Here is an 18,996-nt window from a genome sequence, read left to right on the forward strand (position 1 = left end):
TTGGAATCACAGGAGCAGCCTTACAGACCGAAGATACAAGTAGTAAAAGAATACGTTAAAAATACCACTCCTAAAAAAGAGTGGTTTCCTTTCACTCTTTTATGAGTTGATTATTTTCACTCTTTTTGAAAGAGTGGGTCACTTTCACTCTTTTATGAGTGGATTATTTCCACTCTTGTTAAAAGAGTGAATTAAAATGTTCACTCTTTTTAGAGTTGGTTTCACTCATTTTAGAGTGATTTGGTGACCACTCTTTTTTTCACTCCAAAACGAGTTGTCCCTCAGTTAACTCTTTGAAAGAGTGGAAGTTCACTCTAGTTTGAGTGGTTTCTCACTCTTTTACATTAAGAGAGTACACATACCTCTCCTTTTCCTCATCTACATCAATGATATCCAACAAGTCTCAAATTAATTTTCTTATGTTCTTTTTGCCGACGATTCCAATATTTCATTCCGACTTAAAAAAATTAGCCTAATTTAAACTTTTAATTCCGAAATTCACCACGTCTAAAGCTGGTTCAAAACTAAAAAACTCTCATTAAATATTGATAAAACTAACTTTATTCACTTCTCAAATAGTAACAAATCTAAAGAAAACCTTATCGAAATCTTCATAGACAATGTTTGAATTAAACAAGTTGATCATACTCAATTCCTCGGAGTGTCAATGACGACAAACTGAACTGGAAACGTCACATTAACACAATCTCTCAATCTATCTGGTAACAAACTAAAATTCACTTTCCCACAACACATCTTACTTTCCCTTTATAACACCTTTATCATACCACATCTTAATTATTGTAACATTGAGTGGGCTGTCACACATTCCAAATACCTTGTCCATGGACTTCACAGAAACAACAAGACTTGACTATATGAATTATGAAGGCGATCCGTATCTGTACCCATTTCAAACACCTCACACGTTCCAAACCCCTTTTCTACAAAGTAAAAACTCTTAACATCTTCGACATAAATAAATTGCAGACTGCTTTGTTCATACACAAATTTAGTAATGAGTAAAACTTCCTATGACATTTAATCGATTCTTTACAAAAAAACAACGAAGTTCACAATTATAACACCCGTTAAAACCCGTATCCAAAATCAAATTGAAATAAAATTATAACACCTGTTATTAAACAATAATTTAAATAATAATTGTATTTTTAAATATAATTTAAAAACAATCCACTGTTTAAATACTATTTAGCAATGCAAAATATAGTTTTATTACCATGCCATCAAAATTGTTTATTTACTATAATTGTTATATTGCCACTATATAAACTGTAGCAGCACCATTGAATCTAACTCATCGTTCTCTATTTCATTTTAAACATTGTTGTTATCATGGCATCTACACGGTACGTAGGCCTATGCTGTTTTTTTATACTAATACATTATTTACTTTACTAATCGCTGTAGAATGATTTCTCCGATCTACTGTTTTTAGTTTTTTTATTATAAGTAATAGGTGTTTTGGTTAGCAACTAGTAAACTAGGAAATTTGAAGAGAAATTCATTGGCAAGGAATCACGTAAGAAAATTTAGTAAACATCCATTAATCTGATCGTATCGTCACTTTTTTTTTATCAAAGCATCGCATCTCAACACGAACATGATTTTACAAGAGGACACAAAAACGTTTATGTTTTTGTTTTTGTAATTTGTCAATTAATAATCAAATTGTAATGAATGAATTGAAAAAAAATACAACATATTTAATAAACTGTTAGACAAAATAATAATAAATGTAGGTATAAAATGATTGTTTATTTTACATTAATTAAATTGAGGTTTTAAAAAGGTTAAAACACGAGACAATTTAATAGAATAGCGACAATAATATACAGTAGGGCATACAATGTTGTAAGCTTTGAAATGGATATGATTGGAAGTATATCGAAATTACTATTTGACATCATTTTTCTGATTAGACCTTGGGACGGAACTACACAAGGCCATATACATGGCTGCAGTCGCGTGCTCAGCTCCAATTATTGTTTACCGACCAAGCGACCGACCGACCCACCAACCGACCGACACGCGTTGCACAAGACTGAAAATGTGTTTAAATAATACAATAACTTTTAATTAGTGTCAATATATTTTATTAGTAATGTATTGTATAAAAGCTTGTTTTCCACTATTCTATTCAATGTTTCGCAAAGAAAGAAAGAAAGAAAGATTCGCTCTACATTTTCCACTGTAGGAGCGATAGCTGTGATTTTCATTTACATGGCGTCGTGTTTCTGCTATGAGCAGAGCCATATATATAAAGAGTTACGATATTGGATTATAGTCACGTGATATGCAGATCAAATTGTGTCAAACTTGTCTCCATTAATGCATGTAAAATATAGGAGCAACAAAATACTTTCAACTTTTTCTTATATTAAAAAAAATGTAATTTCACATTTTACGATGAAATATCGACGTGCACAGCGTACAGAAGTACTTGCGGCAAAGAATATTGCGCGCGCGTGCGCTAGTACATTATAAAGTTCGTTTGATTGATTTTGGAACGAAACATCCCATAACTACGTCCTATTAATAACAATAACAATATTTTCAATTCATGATGCATGCTTTGATGACTAAATAAATAATAAAGTGTTGTGGATATATTTGTTAATATGCTGAAAAGGGTATAAACAATATTAAAATAATAAAGGCAAATTATTATAAACTAGATGGTACGCTCGCGAAATTTCACATTTTACGGTGAAATATCGACGTGCACAGCGTACAGAAGTACTTGCGGCAAAGAATATTGCGCGCGCGTGCGCTAGTACATTATAAAGTTCGTTTGATTGATTTTGGAACGAAACATCCCATAACTACGTCCTATTAATAACAATGACAATATTTTCAATTCATGATGCATGCTTTGATGACTAAATAAATAATAAAGTGTTCTGGATATATTTGTTAATATGCTGAAAAGGGTATAAACAATATTAAAATAATAAAGGCAAATTATTATAAACTAGATATGGTACGCTCGCTTCGCTCGCGTACCATCTAGGTCGTGCCCACAGATGGTTCTCGAATACACAGTAATTTCAGCGTAACAAAACTGGCGATTTCAAATGTACGTACCGCAGGACTATAATACATTGTCGTTTACAGAAACGAATAATTAGACACGATGATTTATGTAGTAAACTAAAATTAGCACCCTGGGAATTACTTCCGAAGAAGAAACTTATCACAAAATGAGTCCAAATTTTTGATTTGGACTCATTTAAAGAAACCCAATTTGTGTTTTGTATGTAACATTAGGGTTGAGGGATGGAAAAGCGGATAGGTACAAAGAGAAACAATTTTTAAATATATTCTTTATCCACTCAGTAACGAACTATTTTTTTCATGTTTTATAGGCCTATAAATAATATACCTCTAAATACAGTAAAACATTTGCGATTTAATACTTTGTTAAAACTGTCACTGTCATAATCAATCGAAATATTAAAGTACATGTCACGATACACCACTACGACGTTTATATTTTTGGTAATTATTAATTAATACAAACGTTGAGAAGGAACTGTTACTATAAAGTTTATTTGTATATAATAATGTGTTTATATATATCTAACAGTAGAGCCTATCCACAATCTAAGTAATACAGTTTATTTGTATATACTTTATATTACATCTAACAGTACGAACATTCACAGTAAGAAATGTTCGATTCAAATGAGGACCAAAAATAGTTAATAGGCATTTACAGTATTGTCAAAGTATTGCAAGTTTATTCTCAAAGGGCCCATATATTTACCTACCGTATGTGTTAATCCAAGGGTTCATAAATGTACCTACTTGTGTTAAACCAACTGGCAGACTGAGAGATTGGGATGTTCCATTCATCGAAATTAATACATTTGTATAATCGTATATTAAATCTGTCAAAATAGTATTTTTTTAAGAAAATCGGCCTGTCTTCAACATTATGAGGCTGTACTCTAGCTGTTCAACCGGTTTTCAGCTATTAAAAACAATTATCGTAGGAGGAGATAGGAAAATGCGAAGCCTCATCGCATTTTTGTGGCGGTTATTTTTCAAGATGGACATCCATTAGACAGTGTATACCACGATCGGAAAACACCCCTATTTGGGGCAAATCGTTGAACCTAAATTCGTTTTAATCGTCAATAACTTATTATCTAACTTAATTTAATTAGTAAACAGGGTTACATCAGGTGGTTAAAATCAGTACCGAAAGTACGAACCAACTTTATATACCATCGAGTACAAATTCTAAAAGTAAGGCGCGATTTACCGAATTTTGCCCTTACGTAAATTTATATATAGACTAGATGGTACGCTCGTTTCGCTCGCGTACCATCTAGGTCGTGTCCACAGATGGTTCTCGAATACACAGTAATTTCAGCGTAAAAAAACTGGCGATTTCAAATGTACGTACCGCAGGACTATAAATACATTGTCAGAAATGAATAAATAGACACGATGATTAATGTAGTCAACAAAAATTAGCACACTGGGAATTAGGCCTACTTCCGAAGGAGAAACTTGTCTTAAAATGAGTCCAACAAAATAAAACTGTCCCTGTTATAGTCGATTGAAATAGTAAAGTACATGTACACCACTACAACGTATTCGTTTTAATCGTCATTAACTAATTATCGAACTCAATTTAATTAGTAAACAGGGTTACATCAGGTGGTTAAAATCAGTACCGAAAGTACGAACCAACTTTATATACCATCGAGTAAACATTCTAGAAATTACGCGCGATTTACCGAATTTTGCCCTTACGTAAATTGATATAACTAGATGGTACGCTCGCTTCGCTCGCGTACCATCTAGATCGTGCCCACAGATGGTTCTCGAATACTAATAATGTCAGCGTTAAAAAACTGGCGATTTCAAATGTACGTACCGCAGGACAATAATACATGTCGTTTACAGGAACGAATAAATAGACACTGTGATTTATGTACTCAACTAAAATTAGCACCCTGGGAATTACTTCCGAAAAAGAAACTTGTCACAAAATGAGACCAATTGTTTAAGTCAAATTTAAACAAACTTAATTTGTGTTTTATATGTAACATTATGGTTGAGGGATGGGGAAGAGGATGGTGCAAAGAGGAACAGTTTTTAAATATATTCTTTATCTATTTATTCTTTATTTATTTAGTAACGAAATATTAATTGTTTTCATGTTTTACAAATAATATACCACTAGACACAGTAAAACATTGCGATGTAATACATTTTTTAAACTATCACCGTCCTAGTCGATTGAAAAGTACAGTACGTGTAACGACACATCACTACGACGTGTATATGTTTATAATGTATAACAATTTGTGAAAACCACCTCTATTCGGGGCAAATCATAAATTCGATTTAATCTTCAATAAATATTAAATTATCTAACTCAACTTAATTAGTAGGCCTAATGGTTTTCAATTGTTTCTTAGAGCTAATTCATACTTAAGTTGATTCCTACCCTACCCACCAAAGTTGTTCTGCGTTTAGGGCATGTGATGCACTGTAGGCCTATCCTCTACTGGCTTTACAACGCTACTCATGCCAGTGAGGGAAGTAGGGTGTTGATGTGGGTGGTTTAACTGCAATAATAAAGATTTTTTGTACATAAATATACTGCGACTGAAAACGCTAGCTTATTATCCTTTTAAAAAAAATTATATCCAACTTCTGCAGCACAGATTGAAAAAAAAATGGATCGAATTTCTGTAATGAGTATACAGTACTTTCCTTTACGACGCCTGAGGGAATAGAAACTTGTGGAACGACACAGAGATTGGAATGTTCCATTCTTCGCAAATCAATACATTTGTATAAACGTATATTAAATCTATAAAAATAGTATTTTTTAAAGAAAATCGGCCTGTCTTCAACATTATGATACTGTACTCGAGCTGTTCAACCGGTTTTCAGCTATTAAAAACAATTATCGTAGGAGGAGATAGGAAAATGCGAAGCCTCCTCGCATTTTTGTGGCGGGTATTTTTCAAGATGGACATCCATTAGACAGTGTATACCACGATCGGAAAACACCCCTATTTGGGGCAAATCGTTGAACCTAAATTCGTTTTAATCGTCAATAACTAATTATCTAACTTAATTTAATTAGTAAACAGGGTTACATCAGGTGGTTAAAATCAGTACCGAAAGTACGAACCAACTTTATAACCATCGAGTAAAAATTCTAAAAGTAAGGCGCGATTTACCGAATTTTGCCCTTACGTAAATTTATATATAGATAGATGAAATGATGAACGAGTCTCTGAAAGTTGGTGTCAAAAACACACAGAGAGCCATATACTGTATAAAAAGAGGGGTGAATTTGTGTGTTTTTTGTATTGGTTCATGCTTTGATGTATCCTGACTTGCATGTAGGCCCTAACAGTTATTCTTTTGTTATTATAGACACAATATATATACGTTACCAAAATAATACCATTAATAAAATTAATTACTAAAATAAAAACGGAATATAAGCGTTATTTCATTGACAACAAAATCTAAGAATAATGCATGAACTACAGGAAAACGCTATACAAAATAGACGCGCGCGCCCTCAGTGTGCGAATTCTTTGACACAAAAATGGCTTCTAATTTTCAATGTCGTAACTCTTTATATATATGGCTCTGGCTATGATTGCTCATGAACGACGTCATGACTTGTTTCCTGAGCTCACATTGGTTGCGCAATTGTTCGCGCTTCACAAAATGTACCCAGTGTACTTGAATTCGTTGCAAAAAAAAAAATAATAATAAGCATGCGTATACGCTGGGGCTATAGCTTTAGATTCGTGAAAATGAATTTCCCTTTACTACCCCAAAGGATGACTCTATGTCAATTTTATAATGTTTCACATTGCGTACGTGAGACGTATGATTCCTCACTATTCTTTTTTTTTATAATTTTTTCTGGGAGCCTAGGCGTAAAGTTTTTTAACTTATATAGGCCTTAGGGTTCCTTCCATACATACTAAGTTTTTATTGGTTATATCGTACGTGTTTATATAATTAATATTTTAATTATTATTTTATGTATTTTTAATATATGTGTGGAGAACATTTTATTGAATATTGAATAAACGAATCAATCAATTTAATATAAAAATTTGCAGGCATACACAATAGTAACAGATTTATGTTATAATATTATTTATGTTATAATATTATTAGTATTATTATAGTAGTTAATAATTGATTTACATTTTGTTATACTGAAAAGATATGAAAATGTAACGACAAATATTTAGTCTGGTTTATTGATAATTGATTACTCTTTGATATGAATGTGATATCAGCATGTATCTTGATTATTTAGACCCTGTTTACTAATTAAATTGAGTTAGATAATTAGTTATTGACAATTAAAAAGAATTTAGGTTCAACGATTTGCCCCAAATAGGGGTGTTTTCCGATCGTGGTATACACTGTTTATTCCATGTCCATTGTAAAAATACCCGCATACCATAATACGAGGATGCTTCGCATTTTCTTATCTCCTCCTACAATAATTGTTTTTAATAGTTGAAAACCGGTTGAAGAGCTCAAGTACAACATCATAATGTTGAAGACAGGCCGATTTTCTTTAAAAAATACTATACTATTTTGATAGATTTAATATACGTTTATACAAATGTATTGATTTGCAATGAATGGAACATTCCAACTTATTTGGTTTAACCATACTTGCATACTTTAACAGAAGTAGGTAAATGTATGGACCCTTGGATAATAAACATAACTAGTATTAATGCTATACAATACTGCAAATAGGTATTAACCACTTTTGATCGCCATTTGAATCAAAAGTGTGTTGGTACTGTTAGATATAATATAAACAAGTATACTAATAAACGTTATCACTGTGAGTGTGGGTAGGCCCTACTGTTAGATTATAAACACATAATAATATAATACTTTATTACTGACAGTTGCTTCTCAGCGTTTGTATTAATTAATAATTACAAAAATATAAACGTAGTAGTGGTCTTTAAATGTACGTACTTTACTATTTCAATCGACTATGAGACAGTGACAGTTTTAACAAAATATCGGTAATGTTTTACTCTATTTAGTGGTATATTAATTATAGGCCTATAAAAAAAATATTTTGTTACTGGGTGGATATAAAGAAATATAAAGAATAATTTAATAATTATATAGAATATATTAAAAATTGTTCCTCTTTGTACCTATCCTCATCCCCAACCCTCAACTCTAATGTTAGATTCAAAACACAAATTGGGTTTGTTTAAATGAATCCAAATAAAAAATTTGGACTCATTTTGTGACAATTTTCTAGGTGCTAATTTTGGTTGACTACAGGTAAATCATTGTGTCTATTTATTTGTTTCTGTAAACGACATTGTTTTATAGTCCTGCCGTACGTACATTTGAAATCGCCAGGTTTTTTACGCTGAAATTACTATGTATTCGAGAACCATCTAGTAATAATAATTAATCTCATTTCACACACAATATAAAAATAAAAACCACACGTAAACAGCATTAACAATTCGTAGGCATTGTTTTATTTTATTATATTCGAATAATAACAATAATGATAATTGAAACTTTGCACATATAGAACTGTTTTTCTAAAGAATTGTTTTTAAACAGTTGTTTGTAGCTCACGTTTTATATGTAAATTAATACATTTCCTTAAACAGGTGTGTGTATATAATACATTGATCTCATTGCATACACTAACAATAAGCCACTTACGCCCGTATTCTTAAACCGGACTTTAGTCGTAGTTCGAGCTAAAACTTTAAAAATAACGTCATTTTAATTCATAAACCGAACTTCAACTAAATCGCCGACTAAATCGAGACGGATTTTGATCGATTTTTTTTAGTCCTGGAGGGGGAAGGCTAAATGGTAGACTAAATGGTTTTTAAACGATGTTCATGAAAAACGTAACAGTCATTGAGTTGTTATATTGGCCAGATATTGAAGAATGAAATATCTATTTTTATATTAGCTTAATTAAATATACATTGGTATAAGTTATAATAATGAAAATCATCTTTATTTACAACCGTATACAAATTACTATATTATTTTCTTCGCGCAAGTCCGACTTGAACTACGTGACGCCATAGCGACAATGGCAGATACGGAAATTCACCACGCGATGAAATGTTTAGGGGGCCTAGCGCTTTCTTGTCACGCTATGAAGTGCGTGGTTCGTCGCGATCATACTTTGTTGGGGCCTAGAAAATATAAAAGTTACCGTACCGCCATGGTTCCTATATATATTTTGAAGATTTTGTTTGTTGTTAATCAAATATACTTCACTGTTAAATAAATACTGATATTGTTCTAATAATTAACGATTAAAATTATTTTTCATGTATATTATAGTCCTGATGCGTAAAAAGTGTTGTAAAAAAATGGAAAGTGATATTAATGCGCAAAATTTCGTCTGCTCCTCAAATACTCTCTTGTCATTGGTCAATGTTTAGCTTTTGTTACCCAGACGTGTGCACCTCGATTAAAAGCTCGACTTCATTAAGTCGAACTGCAAACTTCGACTACTTCGTTTTTGAATCGAATTTGAAGTAATAGCTCGAACTACGACTTTTTCAAGTCGAACTTCGAACTACGACTAAAGTCCGGTTTAAGAATACGGGCGTTAATGTAATTATTCTAAATAACATCAATGAGGAAAATTGCAAAATACATCATAAACATAATGTTTTAAACATGTGTTATTTCTTATGTTTATGTTAATTTAACCTTTTATATTACATAAAATTGTCTTTCAAAATGATACACTAACCATTCGTACTTATACTAATTAATGTTCACTATCATCATGGCTGCTAAACTGTAAGTAATTTACTATTATATAATACCTATATAAATTCCTGTCATTTGATTGGACGATTGTGGGTCACATTGCGTGCAATAGTATACAAATAATGAATGTTTATGAGTGCAATGGTACAAATAATGGCACGAGGTGAATGATGAAAGGTTATATCAACGAGGCAAAGCCGAGTTGATATAACCTTTCATCATTCACCAAGTGCCATTATTTGTACCATTACACGAATACAAAACATTCATTATTTGTTTTATATAACATCTAGACGTTTTTTTTTCGTACACAAAAATGTTTCAAAAAGTACTATTTAACGATCGTTGAATAGTGCGTACTATTGCACGCCATGTGACCTACATTCGTCCAATCAAATGACAGGAATTTATATAGGTGTTATATAATATGCACTATTAAACGATCGTTTAATAGTACTTTTTGAAACATTTTTGTGTACGAAAAAAAAAACGTCTCGCAGATGAAAAAAAATCTAGTACACAAATTATCCTATGATATGGGTTCATATTGTTCATTTTTTTTTTTGCTGGTAGACACTGTGTATCAAGAGTGTGTATATATTTACATAGTTTCTAAATACTGTATATTCATTTGTTCATATACTAATTGATATGCTAATTTAGTGTCCAAGGTTATGTATGTGAACTGAACTGAACTTTTATTGTATCTCTTTGAAATCAGAGGCACAGTCTCAATGAGATGTGCAACAAGTTTACAGTGAAAAATAATACATACACACTTAAATATAAATACAAAACAAGAAATTAGACATAAGAACAAAATTACTAAAAAAAAATAAAAAATTAAGAAAACTGAGACAGATTAAATACTAAGAAAATGAATAAATGAAGTTTGAGAAGGAATTGTATTATATATATCATTTCGTGTGTTCCAAGCCATGGTCAGAAAAATTTTACAATGTTTGTCGAAAATAATACTTGCTAAATCGTATACATCATGGGTCAATTGATTTGGTGTAATTTTAAATTCATTATGGATTTCAAGATCATCGAAGAATAAGTGGTATTTAAGATCTAGAGAGCTAGTAGTAAACAATTCCCAGAACATGGATAGATTATTGTCGTTTAGCTCATGTTTAAGGTTCATGAGTATTGGTTGCATTTAATTGGTATTAGTATTACAGTTTATTTTTAACTTGGTTTTATCAAACTTCCGTTATTATATTTTTATACTTATATATTTTGCTATTGTATGTTTAATTGTTTTAAGGATGCACCATTATTATGTGTGCCGCTGTTCAAAAAGCGTTTTCCGAATACATTATTATTATTATTATTATTATAGCTCTGTACTTTGAAATACAACAGCGCCACCTGTCGTCTGGTCTCAGTTTCATTTGTAAACACCACCGCGAGATATGCAACAGTCGGCGGCCGTTTCGACTGTAAACCCCTAGTACTACTGTAGCTTGGCTGAAAAGCAAAACTTCGACAGACAATTGGAACTTATCTAGGCTAATTATGGTTTTCCAACAATTCCACGTCTTGTAGGGATGTCCCCATTAATTAATCAAAATTCTAAAAACGATCTAAAGCTAATTTAAATGTTGCTTGTTGAAGCTTCGGCGGTATTGGCATCCCATAGAAAATGTTGGCGGCCGTTTCAGTCGGCGGCCGTTTCGGTCACACACCGTACTGGCTACTAGGTCTAGCCTAGGCCATGCTAGTACTAGGCTAGGGTAGTCTAGGCGTTTTAGCCTTGCTAGGCCTAAGATTGTTTGGTCGTTTGTTGACATAATTAACACTAAAGTTGGTGTGTTTATAAAATCCATATAAATATAACATTTAATATAATATTAAAAACCAAATGATACTGTTTTTAATCAATGTGAATGAAATGTAGGCCTTTGGCTAGGGCTACCTTGCCTTATTTGATTCAAATGACAGGAATCTATTTAGATGTTAGGCCTATATGAAACAAATAATTAATGTTTTATATTCGTGTAATGGTAATAATAATAGCTTTTGGTGAATGATGAAAGGTTAATATCAACTCGGCTGTTGCCTCGTATATATATAACCTTTCATCATTCACCTCATGCCATTATTTTGTACCATTACACTCTTAAAAATTCATTATTTGTATATTATTGCTTAATAGTATGCTGCGTTCATAGAAAACACAAACTAAGTTCTAGCTAAGCTAAGTAAGACATTTTTTCTTCATATCAGTTTAACAAGTTGATTATAATGATATACAGTATTTACAGTAACACCAACACTAACAAAGTTAATGAATGCTCTAATGTGGCCTGATGGTGCTTTTATTTGAAAGTGGGAAAGACATGGCAATAATGAAAGGAAATGAGACCAATCACTTACGATGTATTTCATATAACTGTAAATCGCTTAATTTTATAATGTTTATACAAGAGCACTTGCTCTAACATGAAGAATTAGGTTTACTTAAGTCTATACACGAGGAATATGATGGGATGGGGGTGTCCGCGGTTGATTCTTCTAAATTAGGTCTACTTATTGGTCGACCGTTTGGTGGTGTCGCTATGTGCTATTTAGGAAATGTTTAGGTAATTTTATTATAGCAATAGCAACAACAAAGTAATAATAGAAAAGTTGTGTCTTAATAAATAGTTTTATTTTCACAATTATCACATTTGATCCAGGTTGAAACTTTATTTTACAGGCGAATGCAAACGTTGGTAGTTGTGTTTCTAGCCGTGTTTTTTTTTAACGGTGGTTGTGGTGAAGGTAAGTTAGTATCAAATAATATATTATTATCTTTAATTTGCTTTACAATGTATTACTATATACATTATTGATTACATAAACCTACAAGTATAAAACAGCAACTCAAAGAACAAATATTCAACTGGGAGCCATTGGGTTTCTTTATATAAATTTACGTAAGGAAAAAATTCGATAAATCGCGCGTTATTTCTAGAATGTTTACTCGATGGTATATAAAGTTGGTTCGTGCTTTCGGTACTAATTTTAACCACCTGATGTAACACTGTTTACTAATTAAATTGATAATTAGTTATTGACAAAACACGATTTACCCCAAATAGGGTTGTTTTCCGATCATGGTATACACTGTCTAATGGATGTCTATCTTGAAAAATACCCGCACACAATAATACAAGGATGCTTCGCATTTTCCTGTCTTTCCTCCTACGATAAATGTTTTAATGGCTGAAAACCGATTGAACAGCTCGAGTACAGAATCATATTGTTGAGGATTTTCTTTAAAAAATACTATTTTGATAGAATTGATATACGTTTAAACCACATGTATTGATTTACGGTGAATGAAACATTCCAAAGGTATTACTAGAGGGTTCGTTCGCTCGCCATCCTCAAGGAAGTGTAGACGTCGACGGTTCTCGGAATGATAATGACTCTGGTAAAAATGTTTTAGAAGGAAATTTTTGCCTGGACATTTTCGGTCGGTTACCATTATTGAAATGCTTGATATTCGTAACTCACTAACCTGTTTCACAGTGTCTTATGATTAATAGCGTTTTACGTATAGTGTTTATTGTTAGCACTAGGGATTCAGACCAAAAAAAATCAAAAAGATCTAACGTCTATTGATTTTTGGGCAAAAAATTGCCTCAAACTGAATCCCAATAAATGCAAATCTATGCGACTTACTTAGAGAATATATCCCATTATATACAGCATTTCTGATATACGTTTAGATTGTAATGATTTATTAAACATTTTAGGCTGTTCCATACAAAGTAACTTGTCATGGGACAATCAAGTTCAGGATGCAGTGTCAAATTGTAACCGTCTTATTGGTCTTATACGGTTAATCACATCTATGCCTCTAGTAGTGTAGTTCTCCATCTTTATAAGACACTTGTGCTGTCATGCTTTTATTATTGTTCTCTAGTGCGGTGGGTGTACCGTAAAAAATATTTAAATATGTTAGAATCCGTTTAGAGGAAAGCTACCTGCATGATCTTAAAGAAAGGTTATTTACATCAACATTATATAGATAGAAGAAAGGAGCTAGGTCTAATGTCAGTAGAGAATAGACGTGATTTCTTAAACAAGACATTCATTGCCAATATAATAATTTCACCACGATCTGATTTTATGAGTGATTATATTGATTCTTTAACCGACACCTAGTTATACTTACCTTTCATTATGGTAGAGTCCGTACTGATGCTTAAATAATCAGGGATAGCAAAATGTTTTCAGAACTTGGTGCTCCGATTAGAAATAATCTTATTGAAGAGTCGTTTTTTAAGTTTAAACACAGTTTAAAGCAACATTTTATAGATTTTTTACTTTTCATATTTTTATTTATTTTTTTAAATTGTACCTACTCTGAATTTTTAACTTTTTAACTTTTAGAAAATCAGAATTTTTAACTTTTATACAATCATAATTTGTAACTTTTATACAATCAGAATGAAGATGACAGTTTTATTGCTTTTCCGCTACCCTGTTATACTTACATATTTTTTTTTATGTAGAAAGATTGAAAATAATTAAAAAACAAAAGAAAGAAGCGTGACAAAGAAGCGTGAGATTTAGATTAGGATTTCTCTTGCTCCAGTCGGCCATATGTAACAGAATGTGGCACACAATCGTGCGTGCTGGTGGTCTTATGACGACTATGACAAAAAATACATAACATAAGTTGCTGATTGTTGTTAACAACCTTTTTTTATCTTTACAGAGATCACATTTCCAGGAGGTTTCGGAGGAGGAAGAAGTAAGTAAAAGAAAGATATATGAAACTATAAATAAACATTCATTGTTCGTTTTAATGTTTCTCGATTTCATTGAGGCATATTTAGTATTTAAAAAAATGAATTATGACATGCTTCATTGCTTTTATACACTAGATGGTACGCTCGCTTCGCTCGCGTACCATCTAGGTCGTGCCCACAGATGGTTCTCGAATACATAATAATTTCAGCGTTAAAAAACTGGCGATTTCAAATGTACGTAGGCCTACCGCAGGACAATAATACATGTCGTTTACAGGAACGAATAAATAGACACTGTGATTTATGTACTCAACTAAAATTAGCACCCTGGGAATTACTTCCGAAAGAGAAACTTGTCACAAAATGAGACCAATTGTTTAAGTCAAATTTAAACAAACTTAATTTGTGTTTTGTATGTAACATTAGGGTTGAGGGATGGGGAAGAGGATGGGTGCAAAGAGGAACACTTTTTAAATATATTCTTTATCCATTTAGTAACGAAATATTAATTGTTTTCATGTTTTACAAATAATATACCACTACACACAGTAAAACATTGCGATGTAATACTTTGTTGAAACTATCACCGTCATAGTCGATTGAAATAGTACAGTACATGTAACGATACATCACTACGACGTGTATATGTTTATATAATGTAAAACAATTTGTGAAAACCACCTCTATTCAGGGAAAATCATAAATTCGATTTAATCGTCAATAAATATTAAATTATCTAACTCAACTTAATTAGTAGGCCTAATGGTTTTCAATTGTTTCTTAGAGCCAATTCATACTTAAGTTGGTTCCTACCCTACCCACCAAAGTTGTTCTGCGTTTAGGGCAATGTACCGTAGGCTATCCTCTACTGGTTTTACAACGCTACTCATGCCAGTGAGGGAAGGGTGATGATGTGGGTGGTTTAACTGCAATAATAAAGATGTGTACATAATATACGGCGAGTGAAAACGCTAGCTCATTATCCGTTTAAACAAAATTTATATCCAAAATGGATCGAATTTCTGTTATGAGTATACAGTACTTGCCTTTACGACGCCTGAGGGAATAGACGGTTGTGGAACAGAGATTGGAATGTTCCATTCATCGCAAATCAATACATTTGTATAAACGTATATTAAATCTATCAAAATAGTATTTTTTAAAGAAAATCGGCCTGTCTTCAACATTATGATGCTGTACTCGAGCTGTTCAACCGGTTTTCAGCCATTAAAAACAATTATCGTAGGAGGAGATAGGAAAATGCGAAGCATCCTCGTATTATTGTTTGTGGGTATTTTTCAAGACGAACATCCATTAGACAGTGTATACCACGATCGAAAAACACCCATATTTGGGGCAAATCGTTGAACCTAAATTCGTTTTAATCGATCAATAACTAATTATCGAACTCAATTTAATTAGTAAACAGGGTTACATCAGGTGGTTAAAATCAGTACCGAAAGTACGAACCAACTTTATATACCATCGAGTAAACATTCTAGAAATAACGGGCGATTTACCGAATTTTGCCCTTACGTAAATTTATATATAGATGTATAGTTAAAACATTGTAATGCTTGTTTCTTACAGGAATACAACCCACTGGAGGCCATGGTGGTGAGTTGAAAGTGTTTTATATACAATATGTTTTAGTTTTCACAAATACTATTATTTATTTACTTGATAAACATAAAACTATGTTGAAATGGTTGTATTAAGCATATAATAATACTTATATTAATAATGATAAACCAATATAATACAAAATATTGTGCAAACTGAACAATATGTAAGTGTACCGACCAGAATTGTTCTACATAAAAATAGGACTTTCTATATAAAAACTGCCAAATTTCCTAAAACGACGAATTTTCTGTTTTTACGCTCTACCGTACGCATCTTTAAAAGAATAGATCATTTCGCAGTTTTAAATAATTTACTCACTTCCGTAATCAAGTTTTGTTTTATTTTTCTTCTTCTTTGTTTTTAGAAGTAGGTCATTGTTTAAACTGTAAATACATCACGTGTAAGCCAAAGCAGCCAAATCTTTCAACTCATGAAATAATTATCTTCTTTCAAAACACTAAACTCTTCACTACCTGTTACAAAGTACATTTCTATTCAAATAATGATTCTATCTTCTTGAATCGTTGTCAAACTCTAAGCTAGGAAGGTAGTCCATTAAAAAGGCAGCACTCCTATTTTGAAATCGAAATAGTACCATGGATATTTTGAATGCGAAAGAGTTAAAAAGCTGCACGGGCACTATGACTATGAATTAATGAGGTATAAATTAAAAAAATGTATACCTTCATGACTAATCTGAAATCATATGTATATCCCTAATATGTCTACATTGTTAAAATATTGTTCTCTGTAAAGTTGTCCTTGATTCTCAACCGCAAAACAATGAAGCCAAAATGTTTTATAAAATATCCAAGCACCACAATAATCTAAATCAAGATACATAGGCCTACAATACAAGATCAAAGGAATTATTAAAATTGGATAAACCCAAAACAGAATTTAAAACTAAAGTTTTTGATATCGTGGTAGATTATGGAATACTGTAGAAAACCCAATGCAAAGTGCCAAAAATACTTAAACAAAACTTTGCATGTAACTTTATTTTGTACCCCTAAATATAATGAAGGTTTCTGTTTATTTAGGCCTATGTTTTTCTCTCTCTTTTATTTTTAAATTAGTAATGTATTAAGTTGATCATGGCCTTGTTGTAGAACACTTTTCCGTGTTAAAATAAAATGATTTATTATTATTCTATTATTATATGGAAAAGAGGTCATATATATTTAGAACGATTAATTAATCTTCCCCAACTATGACAAATGTGATGGCAAATGCCGTATAAACAATTATGCCCCATCGTTCACGTAAAGTTATCATGTATACTTTTTCAGCTCATGAAAGAAATCGTCGGGATAAATGTGAGTAGCTCCTGTACATATTGTAGTTAATAGGCCTACCTTTGATATATTACGTCTGTGCTGAAATAATATTTCAAATATATGTTTTTTGTTATTGATTATATAGGCCTATGTTCATTGAATTTGTATCGGTTACTATTTGTATTTAACCTTCTGTTTTGAAATAAAATAAATATTTTCACTGAAAATGCAATAGGCCTACATACGGACACTTTAAAATAAAGTAAATGCTTTGGGTCGATAGCTATGGCAATGTTTTGGTCAATATAATAAAATTAACTAAAATACAAAGAGGACGTATCGTATCTTTATAATTTTACATACATATCGTAAATGTACACCGATACACTACGTAATCAATTAGGTGGGGGCACATAGGCTACGTACAGCATACATTTTGCATACCTTGATTTACTGAATTTCAGATCGCTGTAACTAAAACGTGTTACAAGGCTTAAACAAGATTAGGCCTATAACCTAACAAATTTGGGCTGTTCAAAATGTTAATTATTTGTTGTTCTACGCTTTGTAGCACTAGTACCTCCTGCCGTAACTGGAATAAATGTTGAAAGTGGTGAGTCAACTATCCATAACTTACACTTATTTTAAACAGTAACAGGCTGATAGACAAGAAACAATAATTATATTTTATTGCCTATGATAAAATAGGCAATAGCGTTATAGCCTACGTATTACATTTTAAAACAAGTTTAGCATAGTAACAGTACTATATTACATTACATTATGTAAGTGCCATAAGTTATCATTTGTTTTTTTACTGTATTTCAGGTCATGACAGAATCCGCCGGGAAGAACGTGAGTAACTGTAAAAAGTTGATAAAACATTTATTTAAACAAGACTTATAATAAATCTAATATATTTTTATTATCTTAACATTTAACTTTCGATCACATCACTTTTTTTTTTTTATTATTTATTTTATTTTATTTTATTAATAATTTTGTATAGTAATATCATAATCAACACATATTAACTTTCTTGCTAATTGTTTTGGTATAGATAATTAAATGCATAAAACTCAATGAACTGAAATAGGCCTACGTATTGAGACCAACATCTACGTATCGTACTTTATACATTCAACATTATCGTAAAACTAAACGTTGATAACATTGTTTAAACAAGATTATAACATAACAAATGTGTACAGTCTGTTCAAAATGTTAATTATTTGTTCTACGGTTTGTATTATTAGAACCTCCTGGCCCAAGTGGTAGAATAAACGTCGAAAGTGGTGAGTCAAATAACCATAACTTACACTTACACAATTCAAAAAGAAAGAGAAGAAACAATAATTATATTTCACTGCCTTTGATTTAGGAATAAAATATGCAAACGTATTACATTTTGAAACAAAGTTTAGCATCGTAAACAGTACTATTACATTATGTAAGTTCAATAATTTATTATTTATTTAATGTATTTCAGGTCATGACAGAATCCGCCGGGA

At 31.7% G+C, this 18,996-nt stretch overlaps 1 protein-coding gene across 1 annotated transcript; it reads left to right on the plus strand.

Moving 5' to 3' along the window:
* The first annotated feature begins 1,366 nt into the window (after nt 1-1,366).
* On the plus strand, nt 1,367-18,866 carry LOC140057678 (uncharacterized). The gene is made up of 8 exons (XM_072103398.1): nt 1,367-1,370; nt 12,533-12,597; nt 14,546-14,581; nt 16,170-16,196; nt 17,498-17,524; nt 18,057-18,098; nt 18,314-18,340; nt 18,742-18,866. Exons 2-8 carry the CDS (start codon nt 12,537-12,539, stop codon nt 18,864-18,866), a joined length of 345 nt encoding a protein of 114 aa, XP_071959499.1. The 5' UTR covers nt 1,367-1,370; nt 12,533-12,536.
* Nucleotides 18,867-18,996: the final 130 nt, after the last annotated feature.

The sequence above is a fragment of the Antedon mediterranea genome, chromosome 8 (assembly GCF_964355755.1).
Source record: "Antedon mediterranea chromosome 8, ecAntMedi1.1, whole genome shotgun sequence".
Classification (NCBI taxonomy): domain Eukaryota; kingdom Metazoa; phylum Echinodermata; class Crinoidea; order Comatulida; family Antedonidae; genus Antedon; species Antedon mediterranea.

Coding starts and splice junctions, on each gene's coding strand:
- LOC140057678 (XM_072103398.1), top strand. CDS start 12,537: ATGCAAACGTTGGTAGTTGTGTTTCTAGCCGTGTTTTTTTTTAACGGT. Junction 17,525..18,056: donor AAGAAATCGTCGGGATAAAT/GTGAGTAGCTCC, acceptor TACGCTTTGTAG/CACTAGTACCTCCTGCCGTA. Junction 18,341..18,741: donor CAGAATCCGCCGGGAAGAAC/GTGAGTAACTGT, acceptor TTGTATTATTAG/AACCTCCTGGCCCAAGTGGT.